Here is a 20,831-nt window from a genome sequence, read left to right on the forward strand (position 1 = left end):
GACAACTTTAGTATGTATTACAGATCGTACTTACCTAGGTCAGCAAAGGTATGAGAATGTTACACTGGTAATGTGTATAAAGAGCTGAATACTACTTATAATTACTGATATTAATTTTAAGTCTTATCTGAAATACAGAAGCTAGGTCACATTTCAGTTATCCATCTAATTATTAGCAAAGAAAATTTGGTTTACTAGTGTCTTTTGTTACAGCAAAAGGATTAAAAATAAGCTACTACAAATAATTTGGAGAAATATATTTGAGGAACTTGTGAACTGTTTGTGATCTGTTGGCTTTGACATTATGAAAGTGCCCAAAAAGCAGAAAGCAGTGTTGCAGCTCCTAAACTGTTCACAAGATATTTTGAAAGGAATAACAAATAATTAGTAATGTGTTGCTTGGACAAAACAACTTATTCTAATAGATAATACAAAGTTTAGGATAATTAATTTTTTTTTCCTGAATAGTAGGCAAATTCTGCCCATGCTCAAGAAATTAAGATGAGAAACCTGTGAATCAAAGTGAAATTAAAACAATGCTCTTACTAGTGAAAAAAAATTGAATCTGTTTGTTTTGTTGTTAATGATAAGTAACAACCAGAAAATCTTCAGAATGAATACACCTTACTGGATCATCCTTGTCTTTTTTTAAGGATTATAAAGTTAGTGCACAGAAAAAATGTAGTGCACATCATCATAGATACTTTGATGTCAATGGAAAAGCCAATCTGTATTATCTGAAGATGTGCCTCATGTTGCCCATTCCAGTAAATGGATATGATAATGCAGTCAATGGCAATACCTGAACTGAAACATTTTTTCAGACAGGCTGGCAAAGGAACATAGTCAATAAAACCTCAGTATTGGAATGTGTTGAGCAACGGAACTGGGAAAGCTTAGGAACATGGGAAGTAAATGATAGAATAAAATTAATTTAGGAATGGCTCAGGTGGATGCAACTAAGACAAAATAATCTGTAACACTGGAAAACTGTGAAGATCAGCAACATTCAGCAAAATATTTCATCAAGAGAAATATTGTTGGAAAAGCTCTAGAGCTGCTGTTGAATGAGAAACACTAATTAATGCATTTTGAATATGAAAGCCACAAAAATACCCCATGAATTCTGTGTTCTGTACTCAAAAGCACCACGCCATGGCACACATTAGGAAGTTTTTCCTATAAATGCAGTTTAATGGTAATTAAGATAATGGGGAATTTGTTCTTGCTTTCTTGTAATCCCTTTATGATTCTGATGCAAAAGGGTTTGGGGCACCATCTTACCAGAAAAATATCGACAAACTGGAAGCTGTATAGAGAACAGCAACAAAAAAACATCAGGGGATAAAGACAAGGGTGTACGAGGGGAAGGTAAAATAGCTAAACGTATTTAACTTGATGGAGCAGCCCAGTAAAAGATTTTAAACATCTGAAATGCATTAACACCAAGGATGGCAGATATTTCGTACAGTACACAGATGCACGACTGAAAGCCCTAGGTGAAATTACAAAAGGGAAATATTATATTGAAAATCCAGAACATATTCTAGTCAATAGCTGTGGTGACTGTTCCTCATGGAACTGGTAAAAGCCTGTTGCTCCGGACGCTTGTTGATAAGAAAAAGTACAGCCCTTGCAGTTTCCTAGAGATAGCAATCAGTGAAGTCTTTCTCCCACTTTAACTTCTGAGACTCTTTGATATACTTGAGCATGTCTGCCTCAGTTTAAACACTTGGAGAGCCATCAGACTTGCCTTAACATGCTACTAGTGCTATTGCCAGTATTTTGAATGCAAACTTAACTCAGTTGCCACAGGAAGCTTAGTCATGAGGCACCTCATTTGTAGTATGTAACTCTCCCTAGCATGCTAGACTAGCTTATCCAGCCAGTAAGGCTTGTGAGTTTTACAGGTGTATCTGAAAGTTTCCATGATAATGATTGGATAGATTTGGAAGAAAAGAGCCCTGAAACTCAAACATATTTCTGAGTTTCTTCATGTGATAATCAGTTTTCATTATTCCATTTTCATGATTCTGCATTTCTTGACTCCTCCAGGAAAACATGGAGATCGCTCTTAGAAGAAAACCAATGCCAAGTATGGTGCACAGCAAAACACGAAAGTGTTTCATGTCCCTACATCTATTTGCTTACAACTGGAAAGCAAGAGAAGCTGTAACACCAGCAGTGATTTCTAGCATGTTGAGATAGCAAAGTAGGGCTTCCTCAAGAACATCCAGACTCGCTAGTTGCTGCAGTCCTGATGAATTTGGGGATGAGGCCATGTGGTGGTGATGGGCATCCAGGGGCATGACAGAACATGCCTTTGCACTGCTCATCCTGGGCTGGTGGCCCCAGAAAGCCTATGCCATTAGGTTGCTGATGGAGGATGTGCCTGTTCCCTGGCTGCAGTGTGACGCTGCTGGGCCCCGGAAAGCACGAGCCCTAGCAGGAGAGAGAGGGCAGCCTGAGGGGCAGGGGAGGGAGCAATGTGCCAAAATAGCGAGCTTCATGCTCAGCAGGTCTGAATTAACAGGTCTGGGAAAACTCAGCTGCTTTTTAGAGCCTTTCTTATCTGTGCATCTACCACAAGCATTCAAAGTCGCATTCATCGGATGGGGCCCTACTAGAGGTGTTTCTCAGGCATTCATGTGGATGAGGATTTTTTTTTTCTGAACCAAAAAAAAATTCCTGAGCATTGTCATGCAAAGAGCAGGGGTTTCTGCCTTCCCTGTGCTCAGGATTTTTACAGCTCATCTCCATGATTTTTGAATAGTATCTGTTGTTGCATTCTTCTTTCTCTGCCTCCTAATGGCCTGTCTGTGTTGGACTTCCACTTCACGGTCCATCTTTCTGGACAAACAATTGGCAATCTGTGCACTGGGTAACTGTAGCGCTTGTTCCATATCAGAAAAGAAGGGCACATTGTTGTTGGGCTGGAAGTTAATAACAAAATGCTTGTCCTGTTCTTTACACTGACTTTGTAAAGTTTGGCTTTCATGGGAGGAATTATGGTTGCTACCCAGGCCCTGCAAAAGCATCGCTACTGCATCAAATATATGTATTTCTTCTAATCTGCAAATCAGAGGGGCAGATTGAGTTAACATTATTGCTGTCTGTCCACAAATAGCATTGATTGTCAAAAGTATATCCAGGGCTAGAATGCATCACTGATTAGAGAAACTAAACAGCTGCTCCAGCTGTACAGATATGATATTGCTCAAAATGCCATATAAGTGTATCAGAGGCAGATTTCCACCTAGTCACTGCACAACATTCCCTGGGGCCAGGAGCAGGGCTGTTTTGCATCTGTAGTTTCTCAGATGGAAAAGAGCATAAATCCGTCCTGGAAGAAGTGAGGAGGAGCCTTTCTGTTTCTGCAACAGCTAGTGTGTTTTCTCTGCTGGGCTTGTGTTTGCTTAGGGTGGGCAATTGTCATGCTTTTTTTTTTGAGCAGCTGAACTTTGCTAATGTTCGCTGAGTGGAGAATATTTCAGATTTTGAATGTCTCGTAAAAAACTGTATTAGTTTAGTAAAAAATTATCTGCTATACTTAAAGATCGTTTAGGGCAACTGTTTTTTCCTAGGTCAGATTCTGCAGTTTCCATTTACATGTGATCTCCCTGTTCTGTGAATCCCACCAAACCAGCGTTTTCTGTGTTCCCTCTGCTGGCTCTGCAGCAGCAGTTCACTAACGAGCGCAGTTAGCAAGAACTGTGCACAGCAAAGGTGTCTTGCCATGAGGCAGCCACTAGATTGTTGTCTATAGCACGCAGGATAATGTCATCTTCATGCAAAACTGTAAAAAAAGAAAAAAAATGTTGGCTAAATGGAAAAAGAAGATAAAATTAGTACAAAAAGGATGTATTTTCAAAGTTGTAGGCATTTCCAAATAAAAGTGAAGGCTTTTTTAAAAAATAAAAGCTGTAAAAAAATTGTTCAGTGTCCTCTTCATCAGATCTGGACAATCAGATTAAGTCATTGTGCAAAACAGGGAACATAAGCAAATTTCCCATCTTTAATGGCATGCACCACATTTGTCCCGTCATCAGACATGATAAACCAATGAGAAAGAGAAAGCAAGGGGTAAAAGCACTCTTTGTCATGCAGCTTCTCTTACACATTCACTGCAGTGTGGGATTTTTCAAAGCTGCACATGTGCCGACGGACACTGGCTGGTGGGCGAGAATTCTGGCTGCCTCTTCCTGAAGATGGAAAAGAAAAAGACACCCAGTGAGTGGTTATACACATGTGCACACATGGTGGCTAGACCACTCAATAGGGTGCCTGTCCCTCGCCTACTTCTAAATTTTGCTGCAGTCTTCCCCGTCTTTTCTCCTCTTGTTCATTGCGTTAGTCACCTCAACTTCCATAGCGGTTTTCCCTTTGCCCTAGCGTGGTATTGTTTAAAATACGTTCTCATGATTTTGTCCCTACTTTCTCTGCTGAACCCTGATGTACTCATATGCCAGATGGCAAGGGCTGCTGTGCATTTAGCTGTTAGTGGGAATTCTCCCCGGCATTCTCAATGCAGGGTGAAATGATGAAAAAGGAGCATCTGCCTTTCATGTCTTATCTAACAACATTACTGGAAGTTTTTCCTGGTGGAGTTTTTAATATGTACTCAGTTCCTGATTTTTCTCTATGAATCTCTTTCACATAATCTGCTTTTCTAAATGTTTCCTTTCTTTTAACACGGTCTATAGCTGAATAGTCACTAGCTTTTATTATATGTGATTTCACTACATGTCCTTTTTTCTTATTGATACATTGGCCTTATTGAGGTAGACACAAAATGAAGGGTCTCCTAGACACTCTTATCTGCAATGGTAATTCCAAAAGGGATTGCAGATTGCAGTTTTGAGCCGTTAGTATAAGACAATTTCTAGTTTATTTTCTCCTATACCTTAACCTGGAAAGTGGATGCAAACTGTCATTTGCCTTCCCCAGTATCAATAAAAATATACACACATATGTGCGTGCTTTGACAAAAATCTCAGGTATTTTTGCACATGGAATGTATCAATGAATTTCTGCAAAAAAGTTGTCATTGTATCGCAAATAAAATGCAAATCAAAATTCAGCATTTCTCCCAATCAAACAGTCATAATGCATGCTTGCCAGACTTCTGTTTACCTCAAAACAACAGATTCATGGATGGTATGTACATGTACTACATACTGAGTAAAACTGCTAAGAAGCCAAAAAAGCCATTCTTCTCACCACATAGTAATGAACAGCACAGAGTGATGTACACAGAAACACATGCATACCCATTTTGGAGATGTGGATGCCTTGAGCTGACTTGTGAAGTATTATAAATAAAACACAAATAAGACACACTACTGAGCAATTTTGTAAACCTACCCACTTTGAAGTCTCTAGAATAATTACATTCCTTACCAGGAGTAATAAGATCTCTGAGATTTGACGATTTAAATGCGGTCATAATTAGGAACTTAGCTACCATGACCACTCCTACAACCTGTTAAACTTACAGAGATTATAAAGCTTCTGATTAAACAAACACCCAGCGTTTCTACACATCTTCAGTTTTCTTCATTTACTGACAGAACAAGAACTTTCTACTTTCTGTGAAAATTATGAGAGTCGTGTCTTATTCCTGCTTATCAAAAATCAGAAATTAGTAGTTTATTCAGTCACAGGAGCTAATTTCACAAAACAAGTAGCAACGTGCAGTCAATTATCTGAGACAAAAATCCAGCTCTAAATGTATTTCACACACGCATGAGTGCTGTATGCGCAATAGAGGGCACACAGCCACAGAGAGCTTTGGTCAGGGACACTGAAAAAGGTAAAAAATTTTCATTTCAGAGCACCACCTGGATCCCTGTTCATTATGAGGCAACAGGTGTTACCAGCTCTAGTACCTTAACTACTACAGTTTGCTGTCACTTTTGGCTCCTTTAAATGCATCCTGTGTTTCCTTCCCCGTCTTTCTTCTTATTCAGATATATCCCCACAGTGACCTCACAACATTTTGTTCTCCAAGCTCTGGGCATCTGTAGTTCTTGTTATGAATTCCTCTGATGTGAAAGGAAGAAATAAGCCTGCTTCCTAGACACTTCAAAATGCATCCTAATACATTCAAAAAAACAGTGAGCCCTTTTCTCACTGTGGCTGCAGTTGCATTCATCAGCCAAAATCACACACAAATATTATGTGTAATATAATATGCAACCCCCTAGATGCCACTGTCAGGGTTGCACTCTGTCGTTAAAATGCTCCACCAAAGCAGTGGTTTGTCTTTTAGCCAAGGTCAAGGGGGATCCCCATATGGTGTATACCAATACAGCATACATACTGCTGAAATCAGCTCTAAATCTCAGAGCTCAGGCTTCAGCAGAACTTGGATTTGAATTTACAGTGAAATTTGGATCTATTGTGTTACAGGAAATGTAATGCATGTGTTGATTATACCTCAGTGAATTATTTTGCATTTATCAAATCATTGTCAATTGCATAAATAATGATAAAAATTTTTGCTGCATTAAATTTGAAACATTCTTCTGGCTTGCTTTGTCTTACTGATAATGTGTGGTAATACTACAGAGCTCTGATCCAGGATTGGTGCTTGGATCTCTGGACCTCCCTATTTTTAATTATGATAATATTTTCTCTCTCCTTCCTCCCAGCCTTGCAGGCAGCGATGGCACTTCACATACATTTTTCTGGTTACCAGAAAATTAGATAGTCTGCCCATCTTTACAATACTATCATTAAAGGGCAATTCTTGGAGCAGTCTTCTCAAAAAAATGGATAATTCCTGCTGAGTCAATGACACTTATTTGTGTCCTGAGCCCAGACAAGTGGACTTTCTGTGCATTTGAATAAGGACTTGGCATACCATAATGAAGGTATCTGAACAGCCTTTTAATGAACCCTGGGTGCAGTAACACAGAGTCTGTCAGAGGAACCAGTGTGGCAGTGCAGAGGGTCCCCGAAGGATGTGGATTAATTGCTTAACTTTATGTTCTTTGAGGCAGAAAAATGTTCCTAGCCAGTTGGTCAGAATTCAGACTAGGTAACAGGCCTGATGAAATCTGCAGCAAAGAATATAAAGGGTCTGAGGGAAGAGTCACTCTTGCCACTATTTTTTTTCTTCAGTGTAAATGAATCATCCCATGAGGCAAACAGCTGTGTCAGGACTGTAGGAAAGTGTAAATTGCTATCCGTAATGTTTTATGTCTGAACAGCTATGAAACTAGAGACATTCGCCTACTGCTCTCAAATTATTCTCTCTGCTCATCCAGACTCCCCAAACAGACACAAATTGAATGAACCTGTCTGGCATCCAAAATAACTGGAGTGCAGGACGTTGCGTTACCTATGATCTGAACCCACAGTCAGAGAACCTCCTCACTAGGTGTTGTCCAAACTCTGAGAAGGACTTCCATACTCCCGATAGTCAAAAACATATAGAAAAGCATACCCCCAGATTTTGTGCAATTGAATTTGAAACCACTGAGCATCAATAACATCAGGAAGATAGCAAAGTGGGAGGGGAATTCAAGAAAAGCGATGATAACATCATGCTGATACTTACAGTGGCATGACAGCCCTGAGTCACTCCCTAGTATTTAATAACTTTTGTATAACTCTTAGATTTAACATGGGAAGGGAGAAGCTTTGTGCCACCTTACCCTTTGTGGCATACTACCATCAACCCTACAGCAGTTACTTCCCACACCACCATTCAGACCAACTGCCCTCTCCACTCCCATAAGACAAGTTAGCAACAATACAAACTTTCTGGCCCACTTTTCATTTCTTTGACCCTCTAGCAGTCTACAAGGGGCTGGGGAGATGAGCATTCTTTGCATCTCACAGAATCAGATTGGTAATGTGCTCAACTAAATACCCACCCCAAATCCTCTTTAAATCTAGCATCTTCCCAAGCAGAAGCGTGTTCATTTTCTGATGTTTATGCCCTTGAAAGTTCAGGTTTTATGTATGGTTGTCATGGCCAGATCAAAAGATATAAATATAAAAAGAAGCAAGCCCATGCCCTCCTCCTGTAGGATTTGGAACTGAATTTCAATACCTTTCATACAGAGCTAGGATCTGATAAAAGATCTCTGCATTATATTTCATTAAACTGACTGATGAAGCTGGGAATATAGACAAGCTTTCAGTGCAAAAATTCATTTTAAAACACCAGCCCTTAGTTCCAAGCTAAGTGAAGGCTGGAATAACTGCTCAGAGTTTTAACTTTATTCTGCTAATCAGTTAGTCAGTGGCAATTTTTTGAGAGAAAAAAATCATTAACAGCAAAGAGCGCTGTGAGTGGGAGGGAGGTTATCGGATCATTTGCCCTTGCTGCATAGGGGGAGGCATGCAGGTAGTTATCACTTGGGGAAGAGTGAGGGGCAGGAGGGACTTTGCAGTGCACCCTCTGTAAGCACAGGTATCTACTGAGGAGGACAGAAGGGTCACACTCAGCGAGGAGGCTATAGTCCTAGCAGGATACCCAGAAAGTTGCGCCCACCGAGCAGCCCTGCAGAGACACAGCTAAGGCTGCTCTTCCCACTACCTGAGGCCAGTGCTAGCCAGCTGTGAGCCAAAGGACGCGCCCCTGCTTCCCCGTGGCTGCTCCTGCCCGCTTCTGTGCAGCCCCTTGGTGCCTGCACAAATGCGTATGCAACTGCTCAGTGAACTGTCAGGGAATGACAGGGGCAACTAATCTGGGTCAAACATAAGCCGGGGAAAAAAAAAAAAAAAAAAAAAAAGTTGCTTTTAACCAGGATCAGTTCCCTGCTCCTGTGCGTGCATGGCCACCCAGCCACTTTTCCCCGCACAGAGTGGGGAAGGAAAGCTTTGGATGTCATTTCTGGCTTACAGCAGCTTAAAGCATTTGGGGACTTATGGGCTATGATAGCTCCAAAGTAGCTGCAGGGGAATCTCTTGGCTATCCAGGATAGTGGGGAAGAGGTAGCTGAGATAACCTGGAAAAACCTAACAATTAAGAAATATAAAAAATGCATATAACTTGGGTTGCAGAGAACATGAGAAAGTAAAGGAGGAAAAACCGCTGACTGACTGTGGGGTACGGAAATCCTAGGGCTCACACAGCACGCACATGTGAGCCCACCCTGTGCCCACGCACACAACTGCTGGATTGCCCCGCACCCCTGCTGGTTGACCTGACATCTGGGGGCCTGTGAGCTGGTGGCAGCTCAGGCTCTGGGGATGGCCTGTCCGTCACAGCATGCAGCTCAGCATGGTTAACACCACCCGCACACATAATCTGCTCACTGAGTGTTTTTTGCAGTCCTCCGTGCTGCTGTGGCTATGCTCTCAAACATAGCCCCTTCTCAGTCCTGTGTCTGCTCTAAGGAGATAAAAAACCCTCTGTGGGGGTTTGCTCAGACCCTGGGATTTGCTTTTTTGTTTGTGTGTTTATCAGTTGGGTATTTTGCTGCTGGGCTTCTGGTTGGTTGATTGGTTTGGGGGTCTGGGGATGCAGAAAAATGGGCAATATGGAAAGTAATAAGTTCAGTAAGTTCCAGTTTCCAAACACTCCTTGATCTGGGAATATAAGCCAGCCAAAACAGGCTGAACTGAACCATCTGAGATGATCTAGCTTGTGCCATGGAAAGAAAGAGTCAGAAGAGAATGTAAAGAAAAAAATATTTTCTATGGATAGAGAGGGAAAGACTAACAAGAGCTTCAAGTAAGAAAACAAAGGATGTCTGAAGTTCCTAACTTTAACGCACTAAGGATTATGAAAGATTAATAGTTTGCAAACACAGTGCTAGGTAAAGAGAAGGCAGTTGTACTAGCTAGAAGGTGACTGGTGGATGGGCTTGTGAGTCTCTGGGGATACATAGGACTGATTAGAGTAAAATGGCAAAAAAAAACCCCAAAAAACAACAAACTTTCTACTAGTGAAGAGCTGCTAGAATCATATCCAGGTGTGCTTGTTTTGTTAGAGTTTAAGATCAGCTTTGACATTTCTGGCTTATGGTGTTGCAACACAGCTGAGCTAATCTAGCGGGTTTCTGCTGGAAGGGACAATTCTCAGCCCTGTCCTCAAAACCAGGGGAGCAGAGGCAGCTTCTCTGGTGCTGGCATTAGTGTTTGCCTGACCTTGAGGAGATCTAGTTCAAGGACAAGCAAGCAGACAATGATTCACTTTTTTTCTCTGTAAAGTTAGTTTTATAGGGTGGAAGAGAGCCAGCTCCTACATGCTAAAAAAAAAAAAAGTAGAGAAGGAGCAACAGCTTTGGAAGAGAGTACTGAAGCAGTGGGCTAGAAATGGTAAGTTGTTTATACTGCAGTAATAAGAAACCTGGAGTTTTTAGTTTTCAGGTGGGCTTTAAAGCAACAAATTGTGTGATTACTTCTAGCCTGCATGTTGTTTGCTGCTTGTAGTGATAATGCCTTTTAACCTGTGCTTGTCAAGTGTGGGAAGCTGAATGCCAGAGCACACATATGCTTTGAAAAATTAGCTAACTTGTATTTCAAAGTTTAGTATTCTTTAAGAACTTTAAAGTAGAGACAGATGTTCTGTTGATCCAATATACTTTGCTTTCCTCTTCAGCCCCCACTTAAAGTGCTTCCTTAGAGTCCTTTGACAAAGCAGAGAAAATAACCTGTTTTTGTTGGCCATAACTATTAGTGGTTCTTTGACAGTGGATCTCTTCTACGTGGATGTTAAATTTGTCATAATCTTTAAGAATTCTGGAAGCCCCTAAGAAAGATCTGGTAGTGTTGATACCACCCATGCAGGGTCCTTTGGGCACAGAGCTACTAACCAGGACAACACAGGACAACATGGTCAGAGCTCTGCTCTAGGTGTGAATAGTACTCAGTCCAATTGGGAAAGATTGAATGCTTTATCAGAAGACAGATTAAAAAATATCAACCAATATTAGTTAGAAAAGTACCAAAGGCAAGCAAGAAGTGATGATGGAGATTTTAGAACTCCTCACTTTGTCCTCTACTTACTCTTAGATCACCATAGACAAAAACATAGAGAACAAAGAAAGTTGATCCATTGCAAACATCAGTAAGACAGGCACTTGGCAAAGACTGCATCCAGATTTTGGACTGAGCAGTGCGCCAGAAGTTGTCTTCTGCTTTGCCACACATCATACCCAGCACTAACTTCTGCGTCTTCTTCTGTGTCCTGGGAGAGTTTAATGCAAACACTAGGGTGACATTAAATGTTGGAGAGGGTAGAGCAGGTTCTTGTAAATAAATGTGTCTGAATTTTTGAGTATTTTAATAAAAATGAGCTTCTGATGGTGCTAGGGTAGTGTGCTGTGTCCTGTCTCTGTAATAATTGGAAATTGGCTGATGATAGTAAGAAGGCACAAGTATGTGCAGCTGCAGTCTCACAAAGGCTGGTGCAATCAGCAGCGGTTTATGTTATTGGGACATATGTAAGCTAAGACTGCTTGGCTTTTGTTTCCAAAGTTTAGTAAGACTCCCATTTTCAAAAATATTCCCTGGTCTGGGAGCACAGATAGTGAGGGGAGCTGACCTGTGCTGCCACTGGTAAGAAATTGTTTCAAAATTTTCCTAGGATAGGAAAGAGCCTTGGAGAACATCACCAACTTAAACTAATAATCATCTTCACAAATTTGCTTTGAAACATTACCAATCAACTGACAAACCAATGTGTGGGCCTCCTTGCAGAGCAAACAAAACATATGTGCTAACGTCATCCACCGAGGGCTTAAAGATATTTTGTGAGCGAGACATGAGCAATGCAGGACTGAGACTAAGACTGTGTAATCAGGATAAAATCCTGCTCAGAAGATTAATGTCCTACAGTATGGAAAACCATACATGTCTGACCAGGGAACTCTACAGTCCATTAACAGAGACTGACCACCTCTCTCACTAGGGGTGCAACTTGCCTATGAATTACAAAGGCTTGCCAAAAGCCAGGCTCCCTGTCACTGTGTGTCTGCAGCATCTGCAGTTTTGCTTGCAAGATTTTGTTATGTGGGGCATCCCTGAGCAAAGGGGATTGCTCATCGCAGGCAGGTATGGGCTCCATGGGTGAGCCAGAATAAGCCTTTTCACAGCAGCAAGAGCTGAAGTCAGCGTGCTGCCCTGCTCTTGGGCACTTATGTGCTCCTATCTCCCTGAGCATGAAAAAGGATTAAATAAATAAGCAGTAGTCCTGCAGTTCACACTAGTAACTCTGCACTGAATTGCTGGGATGAATTAAGAATATTTTTAAAACTGCATCTTAATTTTAGAAAAAAAACCAACCCTGGCTAACCTATATATATATGTGAATAGTCCTTGTATTGTTTTATAGCCTCATCCTCATCTAGAGAATATTACAGATCCAAATGATATCCCTCAGTACCTGGTTTTAAGTTTATCTCTAAATTAGCTCAAAGATGTATGAAGTCACAGTGTGGCTCAGAGATCCCCATAGAATAAACACTTGCAGAATATCCTGTGTGTTTATTCTAGCAAGTATTTGTACATGAATTATCATGTATTCATGAAATGTCACAGCTCTACCTACTTCTGCTGAGAGGAGGTGAATAAATGAAGCATAGGGCTGAAACATCACACCTTTGAGGACAGGAAGGAGGTAAATGCAGTCTTGGCTTCAAAATCTTAAAGTAGCCGCTAGGAGACTTTGCATTTTAGTTCTTTATTCTGTTTCCATTTTAAACACTGAATTAAATAAAGAAATGTCTGTTATGCTTTTTAAAATGATATTTCAGCCCCCTCTACCCCAAATTACATGGTTTGTTTAAGTATGTGCTTATGAGAGTTGGAGTTCGATTTCTACGTGTAAAATAGGGAAATATCCAGGCATTTAGATACTCATCAGGAGGCAACCTTGAACACCTTTTTATTTACCTGCTACTCTTAACAGAAGATTCCTTGCTTATTTTTATCACAGAGAGACTTCTAACCAAAACAACATGAGGTTATGGCGCTAGGCAGATAAACATCATCTGCTTATACCTACATGTGAAGGCAATTGTTTGCATCACTCACTGTTGAGTTGGTTTATGTTACAGCACCCTGACTGGATTGTTATGACTGCATTTCAGAATAAAAATGCAGTAAGTAATAAATACAAATACAGAAATACAAGGAAATGTAATAAGTGATCCAGTCAAGCAAGAAATTAAATTACAACTGGTATTCTTACTCCTGTGTTTTATGCCAGAAAAGATGCTAACCTTCCTCAGGCTTTCAGCAGTACTGCGTTTGCTTCCTTAAGTCAGGAAACAGAAGAAGCGATACACGATTGTAAAGCTCCCCTCTGATATGCTTGTCTATCTATGCATCATTGTGTTTAACATTGAGATTCATTATGCAAAGCTCTCTAATGCTACATCAATACCTGTAAGTAAGAGAAAATGTGATTCAGTATCTTGAGAATAGCAAAATGAGAGAAGGAACTAGGAAGTTAACTCCACGACTCCTTTGGTAAGAAGCAGGCTCCGGTTAAGAGACCATTCTTTGGTTTTATTTTCTGTGAAAATGCCCTGGGAGAACAGAGTTGTGAAGACCCCTGAAAAGAAAGTGGTAAAGCTTCCAGGGACTGGGAGCTTCTGAGAAAGGGAGGAAATTATATATCTTACACAACAGCTCTTTCACCTGAAGGCACCAGCCAAATAAAAAATGGTTCTGTCCGGTCGTGAAGAAGTCCAAATGGGAGCCTGGGGTATAGGTACTGTGCCCTATAAACTAACTCAAAATCATTTGGATTGTGTTTGAGATGATTTTGTCCCCACTGCTCTTACTCGGATTCTACTACAGAACCTCACCACTTTTCTAATTTCTTTCTCTTTAATATAGTCTTGGTCAGCCACTGTTTGGTCACAGATGGAAACCCAGAGGAATAACCTGAATGCGCAGGCCTCTTGTGCTGCATGTAAGCTTGTACTTTATGGTAGTAGTCCCAGTGACATTGGATGTCTGACCCTGCTTTCCTTCTTCTCAGCTTGTCTTGGGAGTGACATGTAATTGGTTGTGCATGTGCTGCGACTCCTTTTAGCCAAGATGATTTCTAAGGAAAGCTTATGGTGACTTAGACAGCCCTGTCTCTTATTTCCCGTTAGAAAGAAAAAGTAAATTCTCTATCTCCAGATTTCTTATATTACATATATACTGCACATATATTGCACATATATGCGCAGACACACAATTTGGTATATAATTTGCTATATAAGAACTAGTTTTGTCAATGCTTATTTCACTTTATCTCACATATGGTTTGCACAGTGGTTTCAGATATTTACCATGCCTGGTTTTTAAATAAATATGACTTTTAGTATGTATTTAAATCACTAGGAAAAATGTAAGTGTGGAAATAACATAAGAAACATTTCAGAAGTATTTATCACCTATGGATGCATGGGACAGAACTACATTAAATTTATTAAAACAGATTCAAAGTAAAGGCTAGAGAGGACAATATTAGATATAATTACATAGCTCAGATTTAATGAACAAAGCTTTAGCAGAGCTAGAGGAGATTGCTCTTGGATTACGAAGATTCACACTCCCTTTTTCTGTGTTTCTTTCCACATTTTTCACTTCAGTTTTAAGAGTCCCTTTGGAAATATGTAGCTATCTTCTGGGAGTTTTAAATATTCACTTAAATCAATATACTGACAAGGACTGAACAGCTTGACTGAGTTTGTTGAATTTTCTTTTTTGAAATTCACATCACATACACAAAGGAACTGAGTAAGAGCTGTTACCTGCCACAGCGCTATGTGTCCACAAAATCATTAATGGTTTAAGCCCAGCAATAGCCCAGCAAAGCCAGCAAATGTACCAACTGCTGAGAGAAAGATGTTTGGCATTAAAACCTTCAATTACCCTTGTGAGCGTACAAGATGCTTTCTCAAAAATATACTGCAGTCTCAGAAAACGGTGAAGGCCTAACCTGCATACAAACTTGTAGCGAAATGCCGGGGAGGGCTGCAGCGGGCAGGGGCAGGGGCAGGGGAAGGAGCCAGATCAGGCAGGTGTGCAACCTACCTTCCCGCTTAAAACTGTGGCACTAGTTAATTTAAATCAAAGCAGACCCATCTCCAGCTGTACTGTGGAAATCTTTTGTCTCTTTCTTTCTTTTTCTTCCTTTCTTTCTTTTTTTTTACTTAAACCTTCGTATTACTTCCCGTTTGCAGGACCTTACAACCTCTGTGGTGTTTCAAAACTCTGTCCCGTAATACACCGTACTCTTCTGGTAAGCCTTAGCAAGATGACTGTGCAGACCTAACATATTTAAAGGGCTTCTTGAAAGTACCGTGGAATTTAGTGCTTTTCAAGGTATGTAATTGTTGAAATAAAGGGCTGCCTTATTGTGCATGCAGTACTACTACCGTGCATGAGAAGTTTACCCAATGCATCAATTTTCTAAATTACAAAGCAAGCCAGCCTACTATTTCTTATTAGATGCAGTGATTTGTCTCTATACTGGTTTGACAATGCTGTAAGAAAATAAAACTACACCAAGCAGTACTCTGTACAACAAATAGTTAAAGATAACTCTCATATGCTGCAGGCTGGGTGACACAATTTAGGACAAGAGAAAATACTTAAATACATTGTGGATTCCTCAGATTGGGCTCATATTCTAAAGCACAGGACTGGAGTTTAACAATATATTCTCTTGTATAACAGATGATACAACAGTGACCAGTCATTATTAATCCTCCTTGACACTTTCCACTATATCCTCGTTTCAGATGTTTTGATACATTTCAGCCAGGCAGAGTGAAATATTCCCAGTGTGGCTGTACCAGGTTAAGATTTTTTTTTTTTTTTTTTTTTTGTCTGATCTCATACACTTTAGCCTGAAGAGGCCATGGACAAAAGCTATTGTTTTACCTGCATTAAAAATGTTTTTTTTCAATTTGTGTTCACACTTCTCTCCCCTCTGCCTTTACAGCACTAAACCCCTACCTAAAGGTAGCATATTGACTGCATGGAGTAGTAACTTGAAAATGAGAAGAGGCAATACTCCTGAGCATCTTCTCTTGTGATGAGGCACTCGAGCAAGAGGCTCGAAAAGATTTGTGCCTGTATGACTGCAACTGAACATGCTGAACATTTGCTCTCTGCTTCTGGAAGCTGCAACTTTTGTCATGCTGTGCTGTGCATTTGCCTCCTCCCACCACCATGAAAACACTGAAACAAAATGTCCTGCCTTCTGGACACAGTTATGCTAAGATGATCGCTGCTTGGCTGGGGGAGGCTTTGAAAGAAAGGAGTGAGATGAAGAGCCCAAAGGCCTTTGTGGACTGTCAGTTGTCAGGTGAAATTAACCCCACAGAAACATGGCATGTCAGTGCAGCTTCCTCATGATGAAATGGCAATCCCAGAAAGTCAGTTTAAAGAGAAAGAGTAATTGAGGAATACCTTGAGAGACTTTTATAGCCAGCAAGACCAAAGAACACCTGGGTTTTTTAAGCCCTAGTAAGGGAGCAGACGTGTTGCTAGAGGTAACTGAGAAACCTGATTCCCAGCTAAAGAATTTGTTTTGGCATCCAGAGAGAGAAAGGATGAAGAGCAAGAACAGGCTCCTTTAAAAGAAGCCATGGAGAATGTACCAGGGGATATCAGGTTACCCTGCCATTTTTTTGGAGTAAAATAAAGCCATTTTGAGCAATCCTTAGCCCAGGTGTCTGTGGGATTCACTGCCTAGAGTAGACACCTGGGAAAGCAGCCTAGCAGCATGAACTGTCAAAACATGTTGAAAAGTCCATGTTTGGAAATATTTAAAAATAACTACCCATTTCTGAGTGCAAACAGCTGGAGAAAGAATAACTGAATGCAAATACCTTGAAATTAGAAGGGGGTATGCAGGTGGTCAAGCATTAATGTGGGGTCCTGGCCACAGAGTGAGTCTTGTGAGTTGGCCTTCCCATCAACCCACACTTTGCCACAAAACTTGCTTATTTATTCTGATTCAAAATGCACTAAAAATGGTGTCCGGACCCTGGACTCTTTACCATAAGTGGAGCTAATTACACAAACAGTCATAAAGAACTGCTCTCCACTGAGTCTTCCTCAGCAAGCACTAATCCTTCTCATGCCACTGCAGCCCACAAAAAATGTGAGTGAAGAGGTGAGGCTTGCTGCATGGCTCAGGCTGCAGATTGGGTGCAAACAAAAGCAACTTAACAGACTTGCAGGCTGCGGACCCCGCTCCATTCTCCTGTACCTGAACAGGGTCAGTTTGAAGCAGTGGCTGGAGAAGTCAGTTCCTGAATGCTTCTGCACATAGCTCAGAAAGAAGCATTGCTTCATGGGGGAGATACATCCCTGAAGAGGGCGGGAAGCATTATGGTATGGATGGAGGGAATGCACAACTGAGTGTGAGCCACACTGGGCAGGCCTGCATCCCTCCCAAGCCCTCTCTCCGCTGTATCTGTCCTTGCTATCCTACGTGCACTTTACAGGAGCTTTCCTCTTCAAGTTGATTGACCTTTATAGATCAAAGTAACGTTCAAGGTCAAGAACTAGTCTAATGATCACAGCAAGATCCATATCTGAAATTTGCAGTCTCATGTCTGGAAAAAGATGGAAAAAGGCCCTCCTAAAAAATCCTGCTATACCAGCATCCTGTAGCAGCTAGGATCTGATAATGTCACCAAACAGCAATCTTTACCAATAAATGGCCCTACAGAGCTTCAATAAAAACAGCAGATATCACTCTCTCCCAATCTCTCCTGATGGAGCTGTTCCACTTTTTATAAATATTTAAATATTCATTTGACAAGACAGAGAGACTGCCTATAGCTCAGTACTGAAGACACTCATGAGGGATCTCTTAGACCCAGATTCAAGTTCTCACACAAAATAATACAGAGCATTTCTCTAGGGTTTACATCAGGAATTTTTTTTCTCTGTTCCAGGACAGATTGCTGGTCAAGAACAGAGAGAAAGAAGGAGACTTGTCTTGGAATAGGGCATAGGCCAGTTTTAGGGCATTCACCTGGGATGTGAAGTAGATGCCCTTAACCTAAGTGGATGCCCTAACCATCGTCCTAGCAGCTATTGGTGTAATGTTCCCTCACACATTCCCAACTCCTCCATCCCTCCAAGGCAGGACAAGGCAGAAACATCCTCCTGATTTTGAGAGGCCAGAATTTTCTGGTGGAAAATACATTCCACTGGAAAGTTCCCAGCCACCTCTATTTAAAATCGTTATGTCAGTAATTGCTCACAGGTTAACTCAACCAAGTAAGAGGGATTTCAAACCTTCATGATCTTACATTGTAACTTCAGAGAGCAACAGCTCAGTAAAGGCAACATTGCTTTATTATTAAAGTGAAGACCAATGTTACTAAACAATTTATTTTCATCAGAAATCTTCATGCAGCTGTGACAGACATTTTTCTGGAAGATTTTCTGGCCTCTGTACCAGCACCGAATGTAGCTGAAGGCTGTGTTAACAGACTTCCCTGGTTAATTCTTCTGCTCTAGTTTAGAAAGGAGAAGGGAAGAGCTGGCTGGCTTGTTCTACTCCCAAAGCTCTACTGGTTAAACTAACAGCACAACACTGTGTGCGAGCGCTTTCACAAGGCTTATATAAGTTTGACTTGCCCTTGTAAATGTAAACTAGTTTCCATTTTTAAGGCTGTCTGTTTAACTCTATATCTGCATGCCAATTTAAATTAAATGGATGACACTTTTTTGTTTAGGCAAAGGAATTGGAATTGACTCAATTAGCACCTCAGTTAGAGAGGTCCAATGCAGACAGGGAAAGAGAGATGAAAATTTAAAAGCAGAAAAAGCAAAACAAGCTGGCGAGAAAAAAGATAACAAGAAAAGGAATAGAAAGTTGTTGGAAGATAACTAGAAAAGGAATCTTTTGAGGGAAATACTTTCTTGCTACTTGCAGACAAAAAAATGTGGCCATAGGGAGGCAAGAAGCAGAACAAGATTCTCTGGGATCTGAATACTGAAGGAAATCTGGGGGGGAAAAAACAGGTTTTGACAGGAAATGAAGAGGGTTGAAAACCAGTCTGGCGGCCTTTCCTCTGGGCATTAAGCAAGTTTTAATATTTTCAAGTCATGTTTCAGGAAAGACCTGAACACACATTTGAGTTAGATAGGAGCTTTGAAGGCTCCAGAAAATTCTATTTTTTCCTTCTTTTATTGCTCAGTGACTCCCAGTTCTTAATCTATGTTGGTGCAACATCCTCACCAGCTTTGCAACAGACCCTGCTAGGAATTACAATACCCTCCATAACCCTGAAATGACCTTCTGTGCTGTCTTGTGACTTTATTTCCAAAGCTATATGCTTGTGCACTGCACTGTCCGCAGTCCTTCGTGTCCACGTATGGCGAGGTTTGCTGCGTTCTGCTCCTTGCTCCTAAGCAAGCCTAGCCTGCAGCCATGTCCCTGCTGGTTTACATGAGGAACACAGCAGTAACTGCATGAGAGGATTCGGTCAGAGGTTGGGCTTTTGCTGTGTAAATGATCTGGAGGCATTAAATGCTTACTAAAATTATATAACAAACAAATTGCTAAGAAGTTCATTGAAGCAGTGTTGTTCTTACAAGGCAACAATGCGGGGGGGGGGGGGAAGCTGGGCTTTTCAACAAGAAGAAATATCTCATAATGTGAATTGTGTTCAAAATATACTGCACTTCTGTTCAATACGTGGATCTTTTAGAGCACAGTTTCTTTTCTGAGGGTAGAAGAATGGTGAGCACAACAAAGAATTAGTTGCTAATTTGCTCACGATGTTAAATACCCGATAGCCCTTTTTTTGCCAAACATCATCTCAAAGGCACCAACAGTGTTAGCTAGGGACTATGCAGCAGAGACAGCACACCATTTTCTTACAGATGTGTCAGACCCCACCTGACTTTCACAGAGTCTGGGGAAGCCAGATCTAGCCTTATCTCCCTATTTGCATGGAAACCAAGCTCATGGGCTAGAGGTTTATGACAATCCACCACGACAGGTAGCCTGCCCCCTTGCAAGAGGAGCTCCCCAAACTGCTGTCACTACCAGCTCGCTCGCTGTCCAGCTCAGCAGCTGGGGGAGTCTTGTTGCTGCCGCCACAGCAGACTCAGCCATTTACTTGTATCACCTATGCCTCCATTCCTTCTCTTCTGAGCCCTTGTCTGGCAACAAAATAAAAAAGTAGCACAAAGATAAAATTGATCACAGCATGGGTTTTCTATGGTTTTACCTTTATCCTTTTCCCTTCCATCTCCAGGATATATGAAAGTGGTTCTTGTGCAAATTGAACTGAAACCAACACGGGGAACTTGGAGGAACCTACAAACCCTTCAATACAGCCAGAGAGATGGAAATAAACTGAACTTTGATTGTATCAAGAAGCTCAGAAAGGTGGACTTCACTGGTTCTTGTTTCCTTCAAACATTTTGATAATTTTTTAAAATTGTGACAACAGTAATCTAAACTCATATCTAGCCCTGTGGTACTTCTTTACAGGTTAACAAAGCAGTAAGAAAATAAAGAATGCAAATGTTCAGATAGCTGCTCACAGGGAGATGTTTGAAGTAACAGTTCCCTTTCCCCCTCTACTGCAGCTTGATTGTTTTTAAGTATTATCAAGGAGAATAAAAGGCTCAATAGTTGTGGGTACAAGTCCATCTTCAGTCACTTGACTTCTGAAACTTTTCACACCAATACTTGGTTTGGGAACATGGACTTCTCAAGTTTACACTGCTGATGACTAAAAGTCTTGCTCATGATCCTGCATATTAAATAGAGCACAGGGATAGTATGAAGGGTGCTTTCGAAGGACAGTTATGAAGAGTGTCACAAAATGCTACCTTACAAGCCATGTTCGGCCCCTTGCTTTCACACACAGACCCCCATGGGC

At 41.0% G+C, this 20,831-nt stretch overlaps 1 protein-coding gene and 1 long non-coding RNA gene across 6 annotated transcripts in view; one reads left to right on the forward strand and one right to left on the reverse strand.

Annotated features, from left to right (window-relative positions):
* The window catches only part of GRM1 (glutamate metabotropic receptor 1), a 195,415-nt gene that overhangs the window by 10,283 nt on the left and 164,301 nt on the right, over nt 1–20,831 (reverse strand). Inside the window, exons 9-10 of one of the 5 annotated variants that reach the window (XM_026100285.2) lie at nt 4,118–4,202; nt 1,171–3,796 (exon numbers count right to left, since the gene is read on the reverse strand). The exons of 3 other annotated variants lie outside the window; for them this stretch is intronic. In XM_026100285.2, coding sequence (XP_025956070.1) covers nt 4,142–4,202 — 61 coding nt within the window. In that variant the 3' untranslated portion in view covers nt 1,171–3,796; nt 4,118–4,141. Of the gene's footprint in view, nt 1–1,170; nt 3,797–4,117; nt 4,203–20,831 lie in introns of those variants that run through there. One more of the 5 variants, XM_026100284.2, reaches the window with a different exon arrangement.
* On the forward strand, nt 13,833–20,477 carry LOC135327887 (uncharacterized). The gene is made up of 3 exons (XR_010388430.1): nt 13,833–13,882; nt 15,147–15,288; nt 20,199–20,477. It is a non-coding gene; the product is annotated as an uncharacterized LOC135327887 (long non-coding RNA).

Source organism: Dromaius novaehollandiae, chromosome 3 (genome assembly GCF_036370855.1).
Source record: "Dromaius novaehollandiae isolate bDroNov1 chromosome 3, bDroNov1.hap1, whole genome shotgun sequence".
NCBI classification, from domain to species: Eukaryota; Metazoa; Chordata; class Aves; order Casuariiformes; family Dromaiidae; genus Dromaius; species Dromaius novaehollandiae.